This window comes from Athene noctua, chromosome 3 (genome assembly GCF_965140245.1).
Source record: "Athene noctua chromosome 3, bAthNoc1.hap1.1, whole genome shotgun sequence".
Taxonomy (NCBI): domain Eukaryota; kingdom Metazoa; phylum Chordata; class Aves; order Strigiformes; family Strigidae; genus Athene; species Athene noctua.
In genome coordinates, this window is record NC_134039.1 from 82,172,242 (window position 1) to 82,195,146 (window position 22,905).

General features: G+C 38.2%; 1 protein-coding gene across 1 annotated transcript in view; it reads right to left on the reverse strand.

The window, feature by feature from the left end:
* Positions 1-22,905, reverse strand: part of CELF2 (CUGBP Elav-like family member 2) — a 382,663-nt gene that overhangs the window by 300,653 nt on the left and 59,105 nt on the right. The window contains exon 2 of the mRNA XM_074903509.1: positions 12,875-12,910. Coding sequence (XP_074759610.1) covers positions 12,875-12,910 — 36 coding nt within the window. The remainder of the gene's footprint in view (positions 1-12,874; positions 12,911-22,905) is intronic.

Sequence of the window (22,905 nt, forward strand, 5' to 3'; positions counted from 1 at the left end):
CATGCCTCGAATTGGAGTTTTCTTTGAAAGAGCTTGCTAACACTGTTCCATACTTTCAATTAACATTTTCTTTAAATGCTTTAAGATAGTTTCTAGATATATTAAAGCCTTACTGATGAAATCTTGAATATAATTTACATATCTGAGTCAGATTTGCATTCAATAACAAGACAGCTTTCCAGTATTGAGCATGCCATCAATAGCCCCCTTTACTAACATCTTGCTGAATTTCCCTTGCTGCATCATTTACTTCAAATTCAAAAGGCCACAGATTTAGCTGAAAGAAAGGAGACAGTGATATTATCAATGATCAGGTATCTTTTCCAGATTTTAGGCTGGTGCATTGCAGAGTATCATTTTTAACATGTACGTTGTTCCGCCACCGCCTGACATATCTTCAGGAGTTTTACAAGAGACATGTCAATTTTTTTTTAATTTAATATTATTTTCTGTTAAAAAGAAAGGAAGAAAGTGTTCATACCCTTCCCACAAATAAATCACAAACTGTAAGTATCTTTCTCCAGTACATCTGCACGCTTCCATGGGGGACTTTTAATTATAAAATCATATCTGTTATCAAGTCTCAGCACCATAAAGCACATATGGGATATGTGATAAGAGCCCCCCCCCCCCCCCCTTTTTTTTTTTTTTCAATCAGGAAATACTGGAAAGAGACTGGTGTTTGGAGCATATTTTTTTTGGAAAGCATATTTTGAGAATTTCTGCATGTAACGAAGACTAAAAAATGTGGTGAGAGAAGCAAAGGATGACTGATGGATCGCATGCCTGAGAGCAGCAGCCCACTGGCGAGCATTCCAGGGGCAGGACTGGATGCAGGAAAATCATGTGCAACTGTCTCTAGTTACTATGAGAGGTTTTTACACAGGCAGAATATTATCAAATATGGGTTTGGTGGAGGTTTTGGGCTTTTGTTTTGCTTTGTGTGTCATTGCTTTGGACAATTTAAGAGGAGAAAAATCAGATTTGATGCTTCACCGTAAGATTTATAGAGACCATAAATCTTACAAGCCTCTTGAAGGTCAGAAGAGACCAATTTTGATGGATGTAGAATACAGGGAAACAGAAAAAAAAAAAAAAAAAGTAATTTAGGACTTTTCCTTATTTATTTGTAATCCTTATTTCCTTATTTATTGTTTTTGTGAACTCTAGTCATAATTCTTTAGATCTGCACCTTGTCTCACAGAATAAAGACAATCAAAAATTGAATTTAAAAAAGGAAACATGGTTTTGGTTCATCCAAAGAAAGCATCCCAGCTGAAAGTCAGAACCCTGGACATATGTATCTCTTGAAAAGGTAGAATATCAGCAGTTATAAAAACCCTAAAACCCACAGAAAACAAGGGTATAAAGCATCTTGTTATTTCTGTGAAAAGAGGCTTGGGTAGCATCTGAGATGATTTTCCTGCAGATATTTCTTTCCATAGCTGCCTCTTCTCAACTTTTCCAGCCTGTCTTTCAAAGCAGCTGCTAGATAATATCAGATGAAGAGATGAACCACTGGCTTCCTCCCAAACAAGAACTCCTTTGCTGCTCTAAAGATAAACAGCTCCTGTCCCGTGTTTCCTATTATACAGTACCCACTACCAAGGCCCCACAGCATACCACAAGTTAATAAAATATCACCGACTTAAGATCAAAATTTGAAAACCTGCATTAGAATCATAAGCCAGACCTGACTGCCAGATTTTCAACATCTGCCTAAGCTCTGATTTTTTCAAATGGGTGAATATCTAAAAATGTCTGTTATGTCCCTGGCACTGTGAGACATAGTCATGATGGGAATTTATTTCCCATTTATGTCACATTATCTGATGAAGCTGCTGGAGAAAGTCAATCACTCACAAGATAAAATGGAAGGCAAGAAGAAATGAGGTAGAGTCTCTCGCTGCCTTGCTCTAACTATACAGCACTACAAGAAAGTAGAACTGGGAAAGTTTTTCTCAGTCCTTAAAGTAACTTTGTATTTATTTATTTTTTTAATCACTTCGAGTACTTGCCATTCATCAGACTCACTGTTTTTACAGAAAAACTTCAAGCAATCAATCTAAAACCCCTGCATTAATTCTAAGAGGTTCAGAGACCAGAGAAGTACTGGGGTTGTGGCATGAGTTCACACATAGCTCAGACAAATCAATATCCCCTTTAAACCACATCACTCTTTTTCACCTTGCAAGTTTTGAAATAGAAGATATAAGTTGCTGCTTTAACTGAATGCTTTTCTTATATGATTTCTTTTCCCATTCCTGCACGTGCAGTATTATCCTGGGGGACACTGTGAGGTTTTTTTTCCTGCTCTAGCTACTGAACTGTTATTTCCACAGGCATTCTCCGTAACACAGGCGAAAAGCACCATCACTGCATTATTTCTATAAGAGAAAGCTAACGTGAAATGCCAATTAAAAGTTTCTGCTATTGCAAGTTCATAGTGGATTGAATACTTTCTTTAGAAGTCGGAGGTAGCTGTCAAACATACAGCTCTGGACACAATTGTGCAGCTCCTCTAAAGAATAGGTCATGGGGGGGAAATCAATAAATAAAGTACCCTTATCATGAATCATTTTCTGAATTTTTAAATTAGCCAGAACATACACAAGTTGTATTTTGAGTTTCTTTTGTTGCCACCTTCTACCTTGTCTCTCCATCACTCAGCACGCATCCTCTGCTTTGGCTGCACAAGTTTCTGCTGACGCCACAGCTGGCTGCTGCACTGAGCCCAGAGTTCCTCTGGGGTCAGAGGTGCAATATCTATTCTGTTATTAGAGAAATTACTCAGTGCAATTCCACAGTTCAGCAAAACAGGCTTATTGCTTGTATGCACTGTGTGTGCATGCCTTAACAAGCACAAGTTTTTCTACTTCTGTTCCTTCGTGGAAACATTCATCTTTAACAGCTTTAGAAATGTTCGTGAGCATAGTTTCTTTTTCTACTTAACTTTAATAAGGAATTACCATCTTGCATATAATAAGGTTTCTAAGGAGATGGACTTCCCATCTCTCCTATAAATTCAGAAACAAAAAAGTGAACTCTATGCTTTAGATAAAAACTGAAGAAAGTAACAGGTGGCTTTTTAGTAGCGTGATTACTTTTATTATTACATTCTGAATATTCAATGTTAGCAATAACCATCTCTTCTTGTGAATGCCTTTCCAAATCCAATTGCTTTATCCAAGTTATCTCTATTTATTTCTGCAGGGGCAGGACCAGGGAAAAGCAATGCTATTTCTGCAATATTTTATTCTATTTACTCTCAGTGAAAATAAGAAGGTCTTTTTTACAGCTGCACATCCTGTAATGTCAACTCCAAGCAATCAGCTAAAAAAACCCAAAAAACCACACAGTCACTTTGCAGGTTTAAAATAAAAAAAAAAAAAAAAAAAAGAAAAAAGAAGAAAGAGAAAGAAATCAATTCATGTTGTCACAGTCTATCTAGAGTCATACTGTCCCCAGCCATCGATACAGAATGAGAACATCTGGGGATTCAATTACTCATGACATGAATAATAATATTTCATTTCTGTTAAATAAAACTTTATAGTTGCAGGAACTTCTGCTTACTTCACCATATGATCCTGGAACAAAAGCTACCAGCAACTGAGACAGCCACAATTTCTTTGACATCCACAAATGCATCAGTGCAGGTGCATCTGTAGCCCTCAACGGAAAATCATAATAAATAAAATAATTTTTGAAGATCTAGTTAAAAGATGGACTCCTGAGCTCCAAGCCCTAGCAGATTTCCTAAATGTCATAGCCACCCCTTAAGAAATTGAATTAATAGCCCTTGCCATTTGAACCAAAGTCAGTGGCACTTGCAGTTGTCCAGTACTTTTGATTAACCCAAACTGTATTTCTAAATGGTATTAGAAGCCATTTAGGCCCTTACTTTAAGCTTCCACTTCATGATTCTCAGTTCATCTTTAAAGAGGGTGCTACCAAAACTGAATTTCTATGTGTATATTCTTCTCTCTTGATCAAGTAGAGCTGTCTACAGTCTTAGTGACGTACAGTCTTAGTGACAAAGCTGGGATCAAATCAGAGATGATATTCATTGCACAGCAATGAGTAAACAGCAATACTCATGTTTTGGACTGACTTGTGCAATCACTTTGGTATCAGCAGGACTGTTCTCCAAAATTAAGGAAGTGAACCATTGTGAAATTAGTATTTAAAAGTTCAGAAGCAAAATAATCAGAAAGGGCTGAAAGTCAGGTCTCTGTTTTTTTTTTTTTTTTAATGTTAGGTTAAGCCTAGTATCTTGCTTTCCCTCCTCCTTTCTCCACGGACATTCATTAAGGGTAGATTATGGCAAAGAGATATGATTTGCATCCACTCTACATTATGGCTTTGTTGGTCGGGACTTAAATGTTCCCTGCAGAAAACAGTGTGAAAGCTCTAAAAATTCCAAGGGTTTGAATGAAAAATATTTTCCATTATAGCTCAACTAAGAGAAGCACCGTGCTGGCACTTTGCTGTTGTGTAAGTGCTGTGTAGGGTACAACTTGCAAACTTACAAAACACTGGGAGAACATACACAGAAAGTGGGGTAGGTCCTCAGTGGCTCCAAACTGACAAAACATCACGGCTAGTAAGAGAGTTACAGCACCACCACTGCTCCAAACACAAGAGTTTGGGGCTCACAGTCGTCTTCTGCTGACCACAGAAAAGCTCTAGGGGCTGCCTGCTTCTAACGGCAGGACACAGATGGGAATATTTGCATCATCTCACAGGAGGAATCTGAAGTCAGCACCCTCAAAAAATAAAAAACAGTCACCAATTACTGCTTGCAGGTCTTGTGTCTGGCTTTATGTAACGCATCTAGTCCCACTGTGATCATTGCCTTTTAAAAATGTGCAACATTTATGGACTCCAGTAAAAATGTTTTTAATATAATGTAGATGAAGTATAAACTCTTAACCTTGAACACTGGGGAATGTGCTAGGTTCTTGGGTTTTTTCTAAACTTCTTTAAATAATTTACCGAGAATTGTCTAAGATTTGCTTGTAATTCACAGAAAATCTCTTGGAATCATTCAAAAAGTTGCAGTTCTTGTAAGTGTTACAATAGCTGTTATTTCATAAATAAAAGTGATGCTCAGAAGGCAAAGAACACTGAAGAGAGAACTACACTAGAGTCTCTGCTGTCCTAGGGGTATCGGTGGGGGGTTCCTAACACTGTCCCATCCAAGTATCTTAGTATGGCTTTTCTGGGACCAATAGCAAAGATGATACACAAAAAATCCTGTATATCAGCAGTTCATTTTTAACCATTTCTAAAACATACAATGATATAATTTAATATGTATTGTATAATAATATATGACACGTGCCTTGCCTATGCTGTAGCAAAGGTACTAAGGGAAAGCTTCTCAACTCTGCCAAGTTAACAAAACTCTCCTTGACTTCTGTTGCTGGTTTGCTTCTCCAGAAGCTGATGTGTCTACACCTTTTTTACCCCTCAAATGCATATTTCCATCTGAAGTTATTCCAAGTGTCATCCTTTCTACTGACTTTCTAAACAATGTTGTTCTGATGATCTTAAATGTTAAAAAAAAAAACCACTTAAGCAAAGGATACACACAAATTACTGACTTGGAGCACAAATACTTCAACAGAGCTGGGAAATAAAGCAAGGAGAGGAAAAAAGGCTTTGTATTTTAAATTGGTTTCCTTTGCTGTTTCTCATAACGGAATGGCCTCTCAAAATCCAATTGTGATGGTCCCTTTCTCTATCTTAAATCAAACTGCTGTTCAAAGGCTCATTTTTTGTGCAAACCCAAGAAATACCATTCCTGTGTCAGTCAAATGTTCTTCGCAGACCAATGTAAATCTAACTTAAACCAGTCAGATATTGCAGCATTATTAAGTGGAACAGATAATGAACCTAAATAACTGCTCCATCTTATTAGTGTAGCCCTCATATACTTTCCATTTTTCTTCAAGCCCTGCTGTTTAGCATTCATACTGCCTGATTTGAGACTAAAATTAGATTATAGGAATGCGTGCTTTTTACAAGAGGTCTTTTATTTGTTCCATAAAGTATTTAGCACTCTTTAGGCACTGTATAAATAAAAATAATCACGATCTTGGAATTCACCTTCAGGAATGGAAATGAAGAGATCCGAGTCCTTTAATTTCTGCTGCGCATTATCCTCATTGGGCACGTTTGGATGGCAGTGCTTTGTAAGATGAGTTAAAAAGATGCTTGGAAGTCTGGTAAAGGTGAATAACAGAAAAGAAAAAAAAAAAAAAAGAAGAAGGGAATATGTATCTAGTTTTAGAGCTTTACAATAGGGAATATAAATAAAAGCCCTACCAGACTTCTAAGATAAAGGTCTGCTGTCAAATTCATTAGTGTTTGTGAGAGATGCTAACAATTGCTGGTGACAAACTGTTGTGGGTTCAAAACCCAGGTCACTGAGTAAAATATCTTGCATTCATTTTAAGATTCAAAGGCTACATATAATTAGAAACTATTTCAAGACTGTGAGCCATGATTTCTGAGGACTCTGCACTGTGAGAAGAGTTACTGCCTTCTGGGTCAGAGTCGAGTCTTATCAAGTCCAACAATCATTTTTGTCTGACTTTCCCCCTCCTTCCCAGGGTCTATATTTAGGACTTAAGTACCAAATATTGAAAGTTTTTTTGAGGTTAAGCACGCCAATGTCCTCAAAACTCCAGTAGGCATTGGCTTACATCACTTGGAACTTTAACACTTATAAAACTCAGGTTGCTAAGATTCACCTTAAATTAAAGCTATCATCAGGTGAAACATCTAGTCTACACTTCTCCCTCAGGCTTCACTTTCAGGCAATGGAGAAAGAAAAACAATTCCCCAAGGTTATTCACCCTGTCCTGAGATGAGGCACCTATTTCTCTTCATTTCTCCCCTGGTTCTTTAGACTGAGGACTTTTGTGATAGCTAAATTTAGGCAGTGTGAATCCTGCTATTGGTATCTTAGTAATTTTTGAATGCAAGTCATCAGTAAGCACATATGGATAATCACCTCTATGCTCCTTAGGCTCCTCTTAAGATTTTAAAAATATCTCTTCAGAAAGGGATCAGATTGCACATAAGTGTGTTTTAAGATTAACATTAGCTGTAAAAAGCATATTTCAAAATGGATGTAAAACAACAAAAAATTGCCAACAGCTACTAGAAGAAATAACTCCATGTCACATTTTAATGATATTGAATCTTTGCTTCGAAAAAATAAAAATCAGAATAGTGGAGAGACAACTTGTGTATTATTTCCTAAAAAAACCCCAGATTCACTTACAATAACATCAAACTTTTTACTATGGCAAATAATTACTGTAATTTATATTACAGCACCTCAGAAAGACCAAACAACATCAGGGTATTCCTGTAGAGCACATACAATGGGTAACAGGCAGACCTGCTCGCAGTACAAAAAACCAGCTCAAGGCTTAGATGAAAGAAAAGTAGTATTTAGAAATAAGCATCTGAGGCATAGAGAAAGGTCAAACATAAGATATTTTTTTTTTTTTTTTTAAGGTAGTGATTAGTTAAATTCAAGTCTCGATGTAAAATAATGATTTTTTTCCAGAAAATAGCAGGCATCCAAATTATGGAAAACCTGCTCTTTAACACAGTTGAATTGAGAACACTTAAATATCGAGGGCTGGAATCTTTTTCTTTTCTTTTTAATGATGTGGTTTCAGAAAAGATACAAGATGATATCACTTCCAAAGACTAACTCTGGTTAGCTGCATATAGTTTGACATTCAAGAGATTTTAATGTTATCAGCTACCACTGCCTGCCACCTGGGATGAACAACATTTTCTTGACCTATTATTTATATACCTCTAAATGAAAGTGAGGTTTTGAGAAAGGATTTGGAGTTGGAAAATGGAACTTCTCCATTAGAAGAGAGGGTCACAAATGGACTGTGCCAAATCCCTGTTTTATTTAAGGGAGAATTAAACTTCAGTATATATATATATATATAGGTAAGGAAAATTCTGTCGTAGATTGACAGACACCATTTATGGTGGATGGGTGTTCAAGCCTGACATGACTGGCAAAGCAGCACTGCTGACATGAGGGGATATCTACAGTATATGAAACATGAGGGGTGAAAGGTATAACCTGGTGTTCTCAGGGTGAGAGAAATTGCTTGGCAGAAGACCTCAACGGAAAAAGAACCAGAAAAGCAAACACAGAAGCTAAGCCCAGCTCCCACCGTCCATGCAAAACCAGGGAAGACAGCAATTGAGATGTCAAGTAGGTCTTTAGTCCATGCCCCTATTACTGTCAGGAAATAATCCTGTTCATTTTATAGTAATTAAAATGCTCATAGGTGTTTTATTAACTCACTCTACAGAGCCACATAGATTTTATAATTCATCCAAGCACTTACAAGTAGTTACTTGGGTTAGGCTGTCAAGACAGAAATGATTCAAAACCTTGTGTACTTAGCTCCTTCGAAGACATATCATTCCCTAACACAATGGTATTAGAAAGACTGCTGACAGTTAGTGATCAAGAGATTTCATTTTGCTTGTCATATGGTGGGTTGTCAATTCTTCTTTTCCCTTTAGATAAATGCTTAGTTGCGTTAGATTTAAATAATGGTGAAGTTGCAGGTTAACATTTTTCAAAAGTACCTAAGTGACTTCAGTACTTAAATTCTATTTTCAAAATGCTGTAGACACGTAAGAACATAAGTGTCTACAGTAAATGCATCTTAGACATTATTAAAGAAATTTATGGAAAGGTGGAGAATAAAGCCCCAACTCAAGAGGGCTTACAGTTTGTACCCTACTCCAGACCACTGGCTTAAAATAGATAAAGTTTGCAAATTATTACAGTTCTAAGACAAGCTAAAGATTTAAATTTCCATTTTGAACATATTTGGTTATTTTCACATCAATGTATCCATGTCACTATATTTGATTTTAGATATCATCCTACCTTTCCGAAAAGATTTCTAAATGACAGTTTTAAGATGGCCTTTACCTCAAAATACAGCTTCTCCTGAGTTATGCTCAAGATTTAAGCAGGGCTGCAGAGATCTTTTTTCCTATGAAAAATACCTATGCAAATTATTCTCATTATTTTTTTTTTTTTTTTAACAGTAAATATGAACAGCTTAGAGGAGGAAGTGACCACTTGAACTTTACTCCCCACCGTCCCTGAGTGAAACGTAAAATTGAGCCACCTCACAAAAGTGTAAAAGTAGCCCAGATTTTACTTCTGTTATCATTACTAACCTAGTATTAAGCAAATAAATAATCCATGTGGTTAGTCTATATTTAAAATATTTGTTCTTCTTCAAATATAAAGTAACTTTCACAGAAACAAACAGAAGTGGGTAGAGACTGAAATCATTCCTTTGATATTGAAGCTATTTTCTCATTTAAGCATCAAACACCATCTCCCTCATGCCCATAGGGCTTTGCACTGCGCTGGAGCACTCCACCTCCCTCATTTACTGCTCCCCTCGACTGCTAAGCTTGGATGCTGGTCTATGAAAGGACGGTTACAAGCTTAGGGACCACAAGATTTTTAGGATCTTATCTCCATTCATTAGTTGTTCTGCATCATGTTTAAATGGTGGATTTCTCAAGTTAAGCTATATTTCTTCTTATACTTTTAGTTTGGTCTGTTATTGCAGGTACCATCTATGTGATGTGGAGAGCAAACACAGTTTGAAATAGGATTGCTGTAGCAGCTATAGAACATCTAAAAGGAAAAAAAAAATAGGCCAGACCTTTATTAAATTTTAAAGTATGCCTTCGCTACACTCTTGTAAAGATCCAAATAGGGTATTCAAATCTCTAGAGATCACCACTATAATTTCTTTATCATGTTCCATTTAAAATTTAATTATGTAGTCTACAACAAGAAGTATCCGAGTACTCTAAATAGGTCATGCAATGAACAACTTAATATTATAATAAAGTTTTCCTTGTGAAGATCCGTCCTTTGATGCGCTGTTGCACACAGAAAGCCTTTCTTCAAAAGAACCCCCACAATATACATTCATAGATATAATAACATCATTTAATATAAAAATTGTAAAGCTTCTTTACCATATTTTAAGTTTAAATTTTCAATTCCTTCTCTAGCCTGAGCTTCCCAAAATCATCAGAAATAACTGGTAAATTAGAACTGACATAATATAACCATGCTGAATATTTTTGTATCTTTCAACAGACAAAGTTAATCTATTATAGTTCCTTCTAAATGATGTCCACCAACTCAAATTTTTCTACTTTTGCCTATCAGTGATACACATTCTTCAGTAGCAAGAAGTAAGGTAATTTCTTTTTCCTCTTCAATATAATAATTAGAGAACAATCAAGCAGTATTTAATGGAAAATTACTATATTAAAAAGTCACCATTTACCAAAACACTTTGTTGTTTTTGCTTTTTTAAAAATGCACATACATAACCTCCCTTGATTACTATAGAAGAACTGAAAATATTAAAAAATAATCTCTTTTATAACTTCTATTTACAGGGTTTTCTGGGAACAAATCCCTAAGTTCTCTTCTTGAATTCAACTTTGTAAAATTCAGAAGGGCATTTTGAGAAACTTTTTTCACCTTTTTTCCTTTTTTTTTTTTTTTTTTAAAAACGACAACAAAAAATTAGAGTCACCAGTGCCTAGACCTTCCTGACAGTCAGACAAAATATTCTGATTACAGACACATCTGCTCACACTTATATTGCTGCAAGTGAAAACCCTTTCACCAAGTTTATGAATGTTTGAAAAGGATTTGATCAGTCCTGGACACAAATATATCCACAAGTCATTATTGCCCTGAAAAAAGGCCTCATGTTTGCCTGCACAGATGAGAGTTAGGTTTCTAGCAGTGCAGAGGGGTTTTTTTTTCTGCCCTATTGGACAAAATACAAAAATCACAGTGACTATGGAAAAGCAGTTAGCAGTTTTATCATTTCAAGGTTCAACACCTAAAATTTTAAATGCTATAAAGTAGTTGCAGGCTAAAGGTGGAAGATGTGGTGTTGGTGGTGAAATTAGGCTGTTTCACTGTTATGAATTAATAATAGCAAAAGGGTTCACTTGAAGTTTGAAAGAAGAACAAAAAATATTAGATTAATACATCACAACATAAGATTAAAAACCCAAAGGAACTGCTTGTTTAGAGAAATGCAGGAACAGGTGAATCCCCAAGAAGGCTGGAGGACTAGCCAACCTGTGCACAGCTGTAAACGTTTGTTTTAAATCAAGACAAGATCATTGGTTTTAATATTTATAACACAATTACAATGCCTTGTGCACATTGCTTGTATAATCTGATTTTTACTTGCGACATCTTGCCGCAGTTGAAATTAAAGCCTTATGGTAATAATTCAAAAAGCACATTTAGGCAATCATTAATGGCAAGTACGAAACCGGATGTTTATTCAAGCAACTATATCTCCCATTTTAATTTAATTTAAAGTGAAATTCATTTCTGCAGTACAAGGACTTCACGTTTCCAGTATATTAGTCATATAAAACCTAACCAATTGGGGCATGCGTTAAACTGGAAATATTTTAACACTGATACCAGTAAAAGATACAGCTCAGCACTGTTATTGACATTCTTACTGAAGAAGACAGCTGCTCTGTTTTACTTTTTTTTTTTTTTTTAAATGTATGAAGAATTGTAATTCTTTTGTGATGAAGATGAATAAAATCTTTGACGTGTCAGGTAGTCCTGATCATTGGTCAGCACTTCAAAAACTTTGCAAAATTTCACCAGTCTATTTGCTTACAGAACTGATGATATCAAGTGATAGTAAGTCGTAAAAAGAAAAGTATCTAATAAATGAACAGCTGATATAAATCATGCAAGTATGTACCTATAGAACAAAGTAATATGTTAGAGGGGAGAAAACCTTCACATACAATGAAAACCTACATTTTTACAGTTTATTAATACAGATAAGCCAACTAATATACACCATAACACCATAAAGGCAGACATTTTTCCTCTCCCTTAGAAGCAGAAATAACTTGCATGTATTATCATGCTTAATAAAACTGACTTTCTTGTTGAAATACTCTTTTTACATTATATATTGTATGAACTACAACACAGGTATTAATCAGAGGATAACAAAACCTCCCAAAACCATGACCCCATTAAAATTCCCTGCACCTCAGAAAGAAAAACTGGTGGCAGAAGATGCACGAGGACTGAGCACACCATTTTTTTTGCTCATCAGGCATCTCTGCTAAGTGACAGGTTACCACATCAGATTTTTTTTTTTTTTTTCTTTTCTCTCCACCCTTTTCTCTAACTGCATGATTATGGCATTTTATTGTGTCCTCTGACAATATGTAGGCAGGTCTCTCTTCAAAAGCCTCTATCGCAGGCTGGGAGTCTTGTCTAGTTCTATTATTTTATGAAAAGCTTTTTCACCGTAGAACAATTTGGTCTAAGCTGCTTTCCTGTTTTCCAATTGAAAATACCTTAAGATCATAGTGTTTTTTCCTGCTACCTCCAAGTTTCCTTCCCCTCATCCCTCAGGTGAAATTTAAAGCAAAAGCCAAGCCACCTGCAATGGGTATAATTGCACAGCTGGAAGAAAGCCACATCTGGGATTTTTCTCATCACGTGCACAACTGTGCTAAGCCTCAAAGCAACATCAACATGTTGCTTTAAGCTGTGTGGTTTTGGTTGAGCCGGTATTTCACAGACATTTCTCTGTCTGTGGCATGCAGTGTGTGTTCTCCTCTCTTCACCCCCTTGTTCTCAGTATCCCAGCAGTTTTCCTTAGGAAAAGGATCATGTTCTGGTTCAAAAGGTCATGCTTCTTTCATCACCTTCCAGACACCGATATACAGATGCAGTTTAGAGCAACTTGCTTACCTTGGTAACGTTCCAGATAACTCTGTGGCAGTCTCTCTGAAAGACACAAAGTGAGGAAAAATTAGCTTGTGTTTAAAGAAGCTATAAAATTTTAAAGATGCCTTTATATTGCTTATATTTTATAGGAGTGCAGACACACTCTCAGAGCTTTATATGCAAATGCGTCATTTGCAGATGCGACGTCCGCATGAGCATATACACAAGAATGTGAAAAACAGATGATGGAGTGTGATCTAAGGATTTCATCAGAATAAAGTTCTCAATGGTTCAATTACTCATTTTTTTAGGCATAAAATTATCACTATTTCAAATGCCAGCACTGTATGATCCTACATAGCCAAAACGTAGCACTGGGCCAATTTTCCAGTGGAAAAAGTTCCCTTTTTTTAGTACTGCAGCAAAAGCAAGACATTAGACAGATTTATAAGCATGTCATGCACTGGAAAAAACACCATGTTAATGTTAAAGCTTCTTATATCGGGTTTTAGGAAATAGTTATTTTCCAAATATGTGATTTTTGATCCAATTTACTTCTTTGAGCCTGCTTTGTGGGTCTGCAATTTGTTTGAGGGAAACTGAGATAGTGAAAGTGGGTTAATGTGTGTCACGTTAAAGCACAAGTAAAGACATTATCATTACCTATGTACACAATCCTTAAAATACATCCCAGATCTACCACCACCATATGCTCCTCTCCAAAGCATGTTTGCTTAGAACTTATCCAAACATCAGGGAAACAGTTGGATAGCTCCATTTCTTCTTTCTCTCCCATGTATAAGACCTTAAAAAACACCACAAGGAAGCTTAAAGGGGTTTGTTCTCCTACACTTGACCAGAGGTCCATCTCATTTCACACTTTGATTGTCCAGTTATGAATTCCCTGTCCTATCTTTAAGTTTGCCACATGAAAGATATCCGGTTAGTTCATGCCCTATTTGCTTCAGTTCAGATCCAAACTGCAAAATTTCACATCTGTAGCTCTGAAGTTGTGGAATGGGACAATTCCCAACATAATACCGTCTTCTCCTTGTTTACAGCTGAGGAACAGAAAATCCTTCCATCCACTTTTACATACAGGATAAAAAAAAAAAAAAAAATTTCTAGGGGGGAGGTGGGTCTCAAAATCATCCCAAAACCATGGATCTAGTCGTCTGTATGTAAGGAATCAAGCCTACATATTTTTGTTGCGAGGGTATAAACCTTATAAATACAGATTGAACCCCAATCCTAATTTCTTTAGGAATTCAAAGAAAATAAAAAATTTTGAAGGCTCTTGTAAAGCTTCGCCATGTTCTGAAGCCACTTTCTTTTTGATGGGGCAACTACAGAGTTATTATAGTAAAAGCCCAATAATTCAGAGCTCTTCTTTAGTTCTAGATCCCCCATGCTTCTTGGTACTATGTGAACTGTGAGCAGGTACAGGGGTTTTGGTTTTTTATTTATTCCCTTTTTATTATTATTCAGCATCCCACAGTGACACCCAGGTTTCTTCCTTAATGGTTACACTGGCAGTCGTAGACTCATTACAGTGTCAGAGAAAATAAAATGGTCATTCTGAACATGCAAGGCTTCGCATTTTCATTGAGTCTATCTTCAAGCTATGCAGTTTGCTGGTCACAGAATGTTGATTTAAACTGACCAGTGTTTTGCTTCAGAAGGCACAGAGCACAACCCTGTTCACTGGTTGCAAAGAAAAATAAGCAAAAAAAAAAAAAAAAAAAAGGTGGCTCACACCCTTTTCTTGTACACACTATTCAGCTACAGACTAGATGCTTAAGCCCTCTCAGAGGAGCCAGCTCCTACCCCAGCAGAGGCAGACAGGTATGTATTTAGCAGGTGCCTGTGATCAACAAAGTCCATGATATAAAGGACATCAAAGGTGAGAGCCAGGAGCAGGAGTAAAGAAAATGAAATTAGAGTGGAGCAATACAGACTTGGTTTCTATAGGGTAATTTGATACGCCTGTATATCTATATTATTTTCATTAAACTCCTGCATATTAGTGTCACACCTTATTTTTCAAGCCCTACTCATAACTTACACAGGTCAAAGAATTAATATGATATTTTCTGTAACCTGTCAAAGAACTGGATCACTAAATAGTTCCAACAGTCCAGAAGTTTTTTCCCTTTCCCCACTAATCACAGGCATCATCTCCTTTCACTGAAATGCTTTTTTTTTTGGAAAGAACCTGGACTAAAAGGTCAAGCTGGGTGTTTCTTTTTCTTCTTCTATAGGGGCTCCCTAGGCTTTAGCTACCTATTATCACTAATAACAGAATAGCACAAATCTTATTGCTTTAGGGTGTGGGAGAACATTTTATAAAATCTAAGTTGTTCATCCAGCTTAAAGAGACAACCAGGCAAATTGGAGGTGGGTATTGCAGGAAGCATCAAGAAGCAGAAAAGCTGTTTAAAGGAGGATGTTAGACTGGAAACACAGTCAGCTTCTGAGCAGAGCAGCAAGTGATTGGTGCCATCTAAATTTCTAAAGATTTTAATTTTTGTTAACTAACCCTCTCTACAAGAGATGCTGGTCTTATGAAAACAATTATTAAATAGTTGATACCGTGGTAAAAAATCTGAATGTGATCAGAATGTTAAACAAAAAACCTGCAGGCTTTTGGCATATACATTTTTAATGTAATTAATTGTGTTGCCAGTTTCACATTTGGTCAGATCAAATTCCAATTTTAAACAAAAATATGTAAGGCAATGATTTCTGAAATACAGACCAAACTCACATAAAACTCTGAAACTCAGAAGTCAAAGAGATGTCCAATTACTTCACAACCATCAAAAAATGTCACTGTTTCTCATCAAGTCAGTAAACATTTAAACCATATAAAAAACCTAAAGACCCCTTTAGATTATTAAGCTAAAAATATTGTTTTCCTAGAAAACAAACACAATTATCCCTGCAATCTCACTGGAAATAAATGGTACATGGACTGCTGAAGATGGTTAATGTCCACTGTAAGTGTCCTATAAATATCAGGAATTGAAACACTGCTCTATAAATATATTTCATGAGAGTTTAAAAAAGAAAATCTTATGGAGCAAATTACTCATCAAGAAAACCCTCAAAGTTTATTTAAAGAGAATGGATACTCATTCTGCAGTATTTCAAGAAACTCAAGCTAGACTTATACAACCAATTTTCAGATCCCTAGTACTCCTAAATGACACATACAATAAATATAACTCATAATTTACAGTATCTACAGGAAAAAAAAAATTATTGGATAAAAACAAGAGAAGGATAATACTCAATGGGAAAATGAATATAAGACTATGTATTTTCACATCCTGCCTATGATACAAAAGGATGACCTTGAAAAAGAGCGAGGATGGAAACCTAAATGCTTCATCAGGACTGCCCCAAATTCCACTGCAATCAGTGCCAAAGCAAATAGGATAAGCTAATGCACAACAATGCTAAGGACAGAGGACAAGGCTAAAGATCCTGGAAAACCTGTTAGGTGGTGGGTGACATTCCAAAGCACAGTTGCAGCATTTCCAGGAAGGTCATTTACAGTTTCCCAGCATTTTGTGTTCAGCCATGCAGGATGGGTCTGGGGCACTGTGGCCCATACATATGGAAGATGTGTATCAACGTGCTGTTGATGCCGATAGGGTGCTGGATGGGAGGTCTGCACCCCAAAACGCTACCCCGCAACATGTGGTCTTCCATAAAATCAAATTGCAGATTTACAAATTGTTCATTAGACCCATGAGGAGCTTTTGCCTACTGAAGAGGCTCTGAACATCTCCAGAGAAGGCTACGTAGCTATTCTCAAAACCCAGAAAGCCAGTGTGGGCAAACCAAGCACCACCACACATTTTGTCATTTCTCTCTACGGGCTGATAAATCTTTCCCATAGGATTGGAGTAGGATGCATACCAAAGCAGAAAAGTATAAATATTTTAGTCAAAACCTTACAGTGAAGTGAAAGTGGGAAGATCTGCATAAAGATCAGCAAACAGACTTTATTGCCTATTAGGTTTGTTTAAAGAAAGTTGCTCAGGAAAACTCTTCAGAATATTTGGAAAGTGTTGTGTTTGTATTAAATGTTTTGTTCACTGAGAAATCATATGGTGCTCTTCTCTCAGAGGCTGGCTGGCAGCTGTTGTTACTCACCTACATGAAGGGTTTGGCACAACACAGCTCTGAGGTTTAACTGTGCATCTTTTTCGTCCAGTTTAATAGTCTACGCTGTGCTTCTGCAGAGATGTAAACTGAGGCACAAGAGACAGGGCGGGGGTTTAAAGGGCAACTGAGGTAATCTTGAGTATATTCTACTAGATGCATGCCAGGAAATTTAGCAAGTACTGAGTTCAAACCATGCGAGTCAAGACTATGCTTAGAAACATTTTTTATTTTTTTCTGCAGGATCATGACCCCTAGTGATTTGGAAAGCCTTAGGTCTCCATCGAGAACAATTTTTGTTGTGAAAAGGAAAGCATATGGATTGAAGCTAAGCAATCTGTTGGGGTGCTGGGGAAGATGCAAAAAGAAAGGCAGCAACACATCCCTGAAATCGTGTCACTGTTCTTCCTTTTTCCATCTCACACTTTGGGGTGAGGATAAAGCCCGCCTACAGCACACGAGGCACTTGAGGATAAGGACATGAGGATAAGGGCGAAGCTGAAGAAGGGATCTGTATGGTGTGCTATTAAGAAAGCAGCACAATTACAAGCAGAAAAACCCCAAGATGCAGAATATGGGAGTCTTCCAACTTGTGAAGAGAAGTATCCAAACCCTGAGGTCATGGTTGTAGTCATTGGAGCCAGCAGACATCACTTCAACCAGGAGGGTTTGGAAGGTCCTGTCTTCTCCAAGGACAAGTGACCATGACTCATTTGGTTCCCTGGGATGTGTAGCAGCAGTTAGTTCTATCACTTATGCTCATTTTCCATGAAGCACAAAAAAATCCCAAAGGTTAAGTTGATCTTCCTGGTTTGGGTGAAATGTTCAACCCTGAGTCCTATACTGGGCACAAGCATTAATCATACCAGAAAGGATATATTTGTGAACAGGAAAAAAGTACAAGTTGTAGAAAAAAAGGTATTTGAGAGGGATCACTTCAAAAGTTATGTGTTTTTCCAGGAATATCCACTGTGGGCATAACCAGATATGCCAAGTGTGCTGATAAGGTGTGTGTAACAAATTGCAATAATGTTGTTAACTAAGTACTACCTTGAGATATTTCCATATATTGCATAACCATGAAGTTACACTTCGTTTGTCCCCACAGGCAAATCTGGCTTGCCAGAAAAACAAACAAACAAACAAACAAAAAACCCCAACACAAAAACCACACCTGATGCTTTCGACTGCTCCTTCCTGGCTCTGCCTACAGGCAGTCAGGGATTCGACACCGTACCACCAACTCTCTACAGTACAGCCAACAACACAAGGAAGTCAGGGTAGAAAGGGGTCCAAACCACACACCTCTCAGCTAGTGGTGGCTCCTGTGACTACCAGCTCAGAGATATGTCCCATTAATTTCAATGGCTTTTAACCAGACCACCAATAAATAACTTTTTAAATTGTAGGTGTCCATGCCTGCACACACGCTCACTGCTACTGCGTGGGCACGCATCAGTGATGTGGCAAGAGAAAAGACAGCTACTAATTGTCAGCATAAAGCAGAACTAGAGAAAAGTTTACAAAGGGAAATGAAGGATTTTCCACTTAATGCAAGGGAAAAAAACTGAAGAGGAACATTAAATTAACTTTAAAAGGAAGGTTGTATCAGGAAGAATATAATTGCTTAGTCGGAATTTCGCCAAGACTTGGGAGTCAATGTCTCTACTCTTGCAGAAAAATACCATGGGATTTTTAATGACCACAAATAGTCAGGACATTGATTTCACATTTCAGCTGAAAAATGGCACCTCCAAAGACAGCTTGTTGTCTCTGCTCTTCCTAAAATCAGATCGGGACTATGTCCAGGTAGACTTGGAAGAATTAATAGTGTGTATTGAAATATCATTGTGAGACAGAAGATATTTCATCGGTGTTTAAATTGGATAGTTACTCAGCTTTGTTAGAGTGCAGTAAAACAAACAAGCTACATATGGATAAAATCTGGGGTTTAAATTTTGAATTTTGGATTCAGTTTTGCTATAACTAATTTGATGGATTTCATAGAAGGTTTTGTTTTCTCTATGCTTTTAGCCTTTTTTTTTTTTTTTTTTTAGAATTGTTCCCTATGACCCAAACCAACTTAATCTTTTTTAAAAATTAAGACATTAAAAAAAAAATAAAAATCAAGATTTCAAACTGATACCTCTGTAGGTATGTTATCTTTCACACAGTAAGCAGCAAATAAATACATTGCAGTTTTTAAACTTCACACAGAGCTTTGCTACCTAACAAGAACCATACATTTGCAGTAGAAATACTGCATAAACAGTCTCCGAATGTGCTATTTAAGTACAAGCTAAATACTCTTTTTTTAGGAAGTGATGTAACAAGTTCATATGTAAAAATCTATTTCTATACAAGCTGACATTCTGCAAGATTAGCTGACTGAGATAAAGGACATGAGCAAACATGCTTGTTGTTTTCTCCCATGCTTATTTTTAAAAGCTGCATTTTTCACTATTCTAAATTTGTTACTTCTGAATTTTTCATTCCTCCTTAGGTAAGGAGGAAAGAAATCTCTGTTTATTCAGTGATAAGTGCCTGCCACCAAAAGAAACGTAAGTCCAGTGTACATCCAGTATACAAAAAATACCCCAAATAAAACATGCCTTCTTAATCATGACTTATATATTTCATAAAACTTTAAGTTTTAATTTAACACCACACCCCCACAACATCTTTGAAGACCACAATATTACAACTTACAAGTTAAAGCATAATCCAGGCCAAATCCTCACTCCTTGCAATTTACCTACAAATCACAGCTAAGATCTTGGCCTCTTGTCTAAGTACCCACCAAGGACGTCAGATGAAAGCTCCTCTCTCTTACATCTTCTGTTCTGTTATTAAAGAGCAAGATAAAAAAGAATAGGTGGAAGAAACACAGCAGTGTGTCCATTTTATAGACTGGTAATGGGGGCACGGATTGGATGCAATTTAGCCAGGGTCATCAGGGAGAAATGCCAGGGCATAGAGAAGAAATGAAGAAAGATCCCACTTTGGTGCTTTACTCCAAGGTCAGACACTGCCATCGTGGATGTGCAGATATGGCTGTTGCAGCACAGGGACTGCCGTTACCCTGTGTTTTCTCAGGGAATTGCTGCATTTTGAAAGTTAATGACTCAGAAACGAAGGAAGAAAGCACCATGGGTACAGAATTTGGGGCTTTGGGGCACAGCAAGCAGCAGGAAGAACATGTAGGAGAATCCACCGCGGTACCAACTCCTACATCTTCACCCTGTTAGTACAGGGAGGGAAAGAAGTGATGTACAGGCTCCTGCCTCAGGGAGCTGTATGAGCTCAGTGGGAGGCAAATACCCTCTGTCTCTCTCCAGGATGAGAAGAAAGATCATCCAAAACAGAGCAGATGTTCCTCTACATATGCTCATTAAACCTACTATAACCTCCCTGGGCAGAAAATTTTGCACACTTGGTATTTGACCTGTAGTTCGTGCTACCATTTCCATTGGTTGCAGTGTTACACTTTACCACCCTCTCCTCTCCACTGTACAAAGGAAAGGAGGGGAATCACGCCTCAAGTCTCAGCAGTAATTTGAGGTCAGACTCAGTTGTACAAATATAGAACTGAAGGAGAACTCTGGGCCATGTGTTAGTTCTACAGAAGAATCATAGTATTATAGAATGGTTTGGGTTGGAAGGGACCTTAAAGATCACCTAGTTCCAACCCCCCTGCCGTGGGCAGGGACACCTTCCACTAGCCCAGGTTGCCCAAAGCCCCGTCCAACCTGACCTTGAACATTTCCAGGGAGGGGGCAGCCACAGCTTCTCTGGGAAACCTGTTCCAGTGTCTCACCACCCTCACAGTAGAGAATTTCTTCCTTATATCTAACCTCAATCTAACCTCTTTCAGTTTAAAACCGTTACCCCTTGTCTCGTTACTACACTCCTTGATAAAGAGCCCCTCCCCACCTTTCCTGTAGGGTCCCTTTAAGTATTTGAAGGCTGCTATAAGTTCTCCCTGAATACTTCTTCTCTCTAGGTTAAATGACCCCAAGAAGTCATATAATCGAAAGGATGCATAAAATAGATTAATGTCCTGATTCAGCCAGGATTGAGTTAACTTTCTTTGGGCTGAGAGGGAGCACAGCGAGAGGGCCAGGCCCAGATCTGTCACTGGAGTATTCCATATCATAAGATGTCATGCTCAGTATATGAGGGGATGTGGGCTCTCTCAGTTTGGTTTTGGTTTCCCTGTCAGTCGGTGATGGGATTTCTGGTGCAGCTGGGATCACTGTTGGGGCTATCAGTTGCCAATCGGTGAGCCACTGCTGTATAACACCCGCTTGGACTCACAATTGTTACTGTTGTTTTGTTACTAACTTTTTTTAAATTCAACCTACAAATTTCTGTTTGTTGTCCCTCCCTATATCACAGGGGAGGGGGGGTGGGAGGTAAACAACTGGCCATGTGGTGATTGGTTACCAGCCGAGTTCAACCAATGCGGCACCTGGGGTTTGAGATGACAACAGAATGGGTAATAAAGTTGATAGCTTGGCTCCTTAAGATTTTATCCCCTCACGTATTTCCCATGCTGTTGCTCATTGTCCATGATAGTTAAGATTTTGTTTTTGCTGTACTGTGGGATGCTGATCTATGAGAGGATGCAGTCATTGGTCTTGAGGCTATTTACAATTCTGTTTGAGAATTTCAGGATTTTCAAATATCCTTGGAGCACTGACGTAAACACGGTCATCTTACTGCTAGGTGTTCCTGCATGTGGTTCAGGTTCTGTTCAGGGTTAAGCAACTATTTAAGAGTATAACCTGGAAATCTAACCCAAGGTTGGAGAATCATGAGTGGCTGAGGGTGTGGAGTAGCATGGGCAAGTACCTAGAACAGTGGGCAGCTCTGGTGTATTGGAACTTCACTTCCGAACAGGTGCAGAATCCTGAAGAACTAGTAAAATATTTGGAAAAAGTGTGTTGTCACCCAGGTAATTCCAGAGAGGCACAGCTCACTGCAACATGCTGGGGCCCAGCCCACGCCTCCCAAGTGCTATTAAACACTGTTCAGCACCCTCAAGAGGAAGAGAAGGGCTCTGGATCTGGTAACAGAATAACAGAAACTGCCGCTCCTACAGCCCCGAGGACAGGCGCTGCAGCTGAACCAGGGAAACAACCCATGACGGTGTCAGTAGCTCCCATACAGAAGAAGAAATAGCCAAGAAAATCCCCTCTCAGTGTACAGGGTGACAACAAACCAGGCCCATCACAGGAACAGGAGGAGGCAGAGCCAGTGATAGTCTCCTGATCCTTATCCCTGGGTGAGCTGCGAGACATGCGGACAGGTTTCAGCCGCCATCCAGGTGAGCAACTCGTTACCTGGCTGCTCTGGTGTGGGGATAGTGGGGCCAGTAGTGTGGAATTAGAGGGTAGGGAAACCAGACAGCTGGGATGGATCCCTGCTAGGGAAGGGGGCATCGACAGAGCCATTGGGAAGGAGACACAAAATCTCAGTCTCTGGAGGTGACTCCTGTCAAGTGAGGGAGAGGTGTCCCTTCAAGGAGCGTTTTGTATGTCATCCAAGTAAGTGGACCAGCTTGGAGAGAGGTATTCAATCCTTGAGGGAGCTAGCCATGCGGGAGATGGTTTACTGTGACCCAGATAACGCACGGCTACCCACAGATCCAGATGAAGTCCAGTGCACCCGGAACCAGACGGCAGAAGTTTGTTCGGAGCACACCATCATCACATGCCAATGCATTAGCTGCAATGGACTGGAGAGATGAAGAGGGACTAAAAGTTGATGACAACTACGACAATATTAAGAAAGTAGCTATTCCCCTGTCATTGCAGCTGTGGAGAAAATATCTCAAGAATTCCAACAATTTAAAGAGGACTTGTCCTACTCCCCACCTG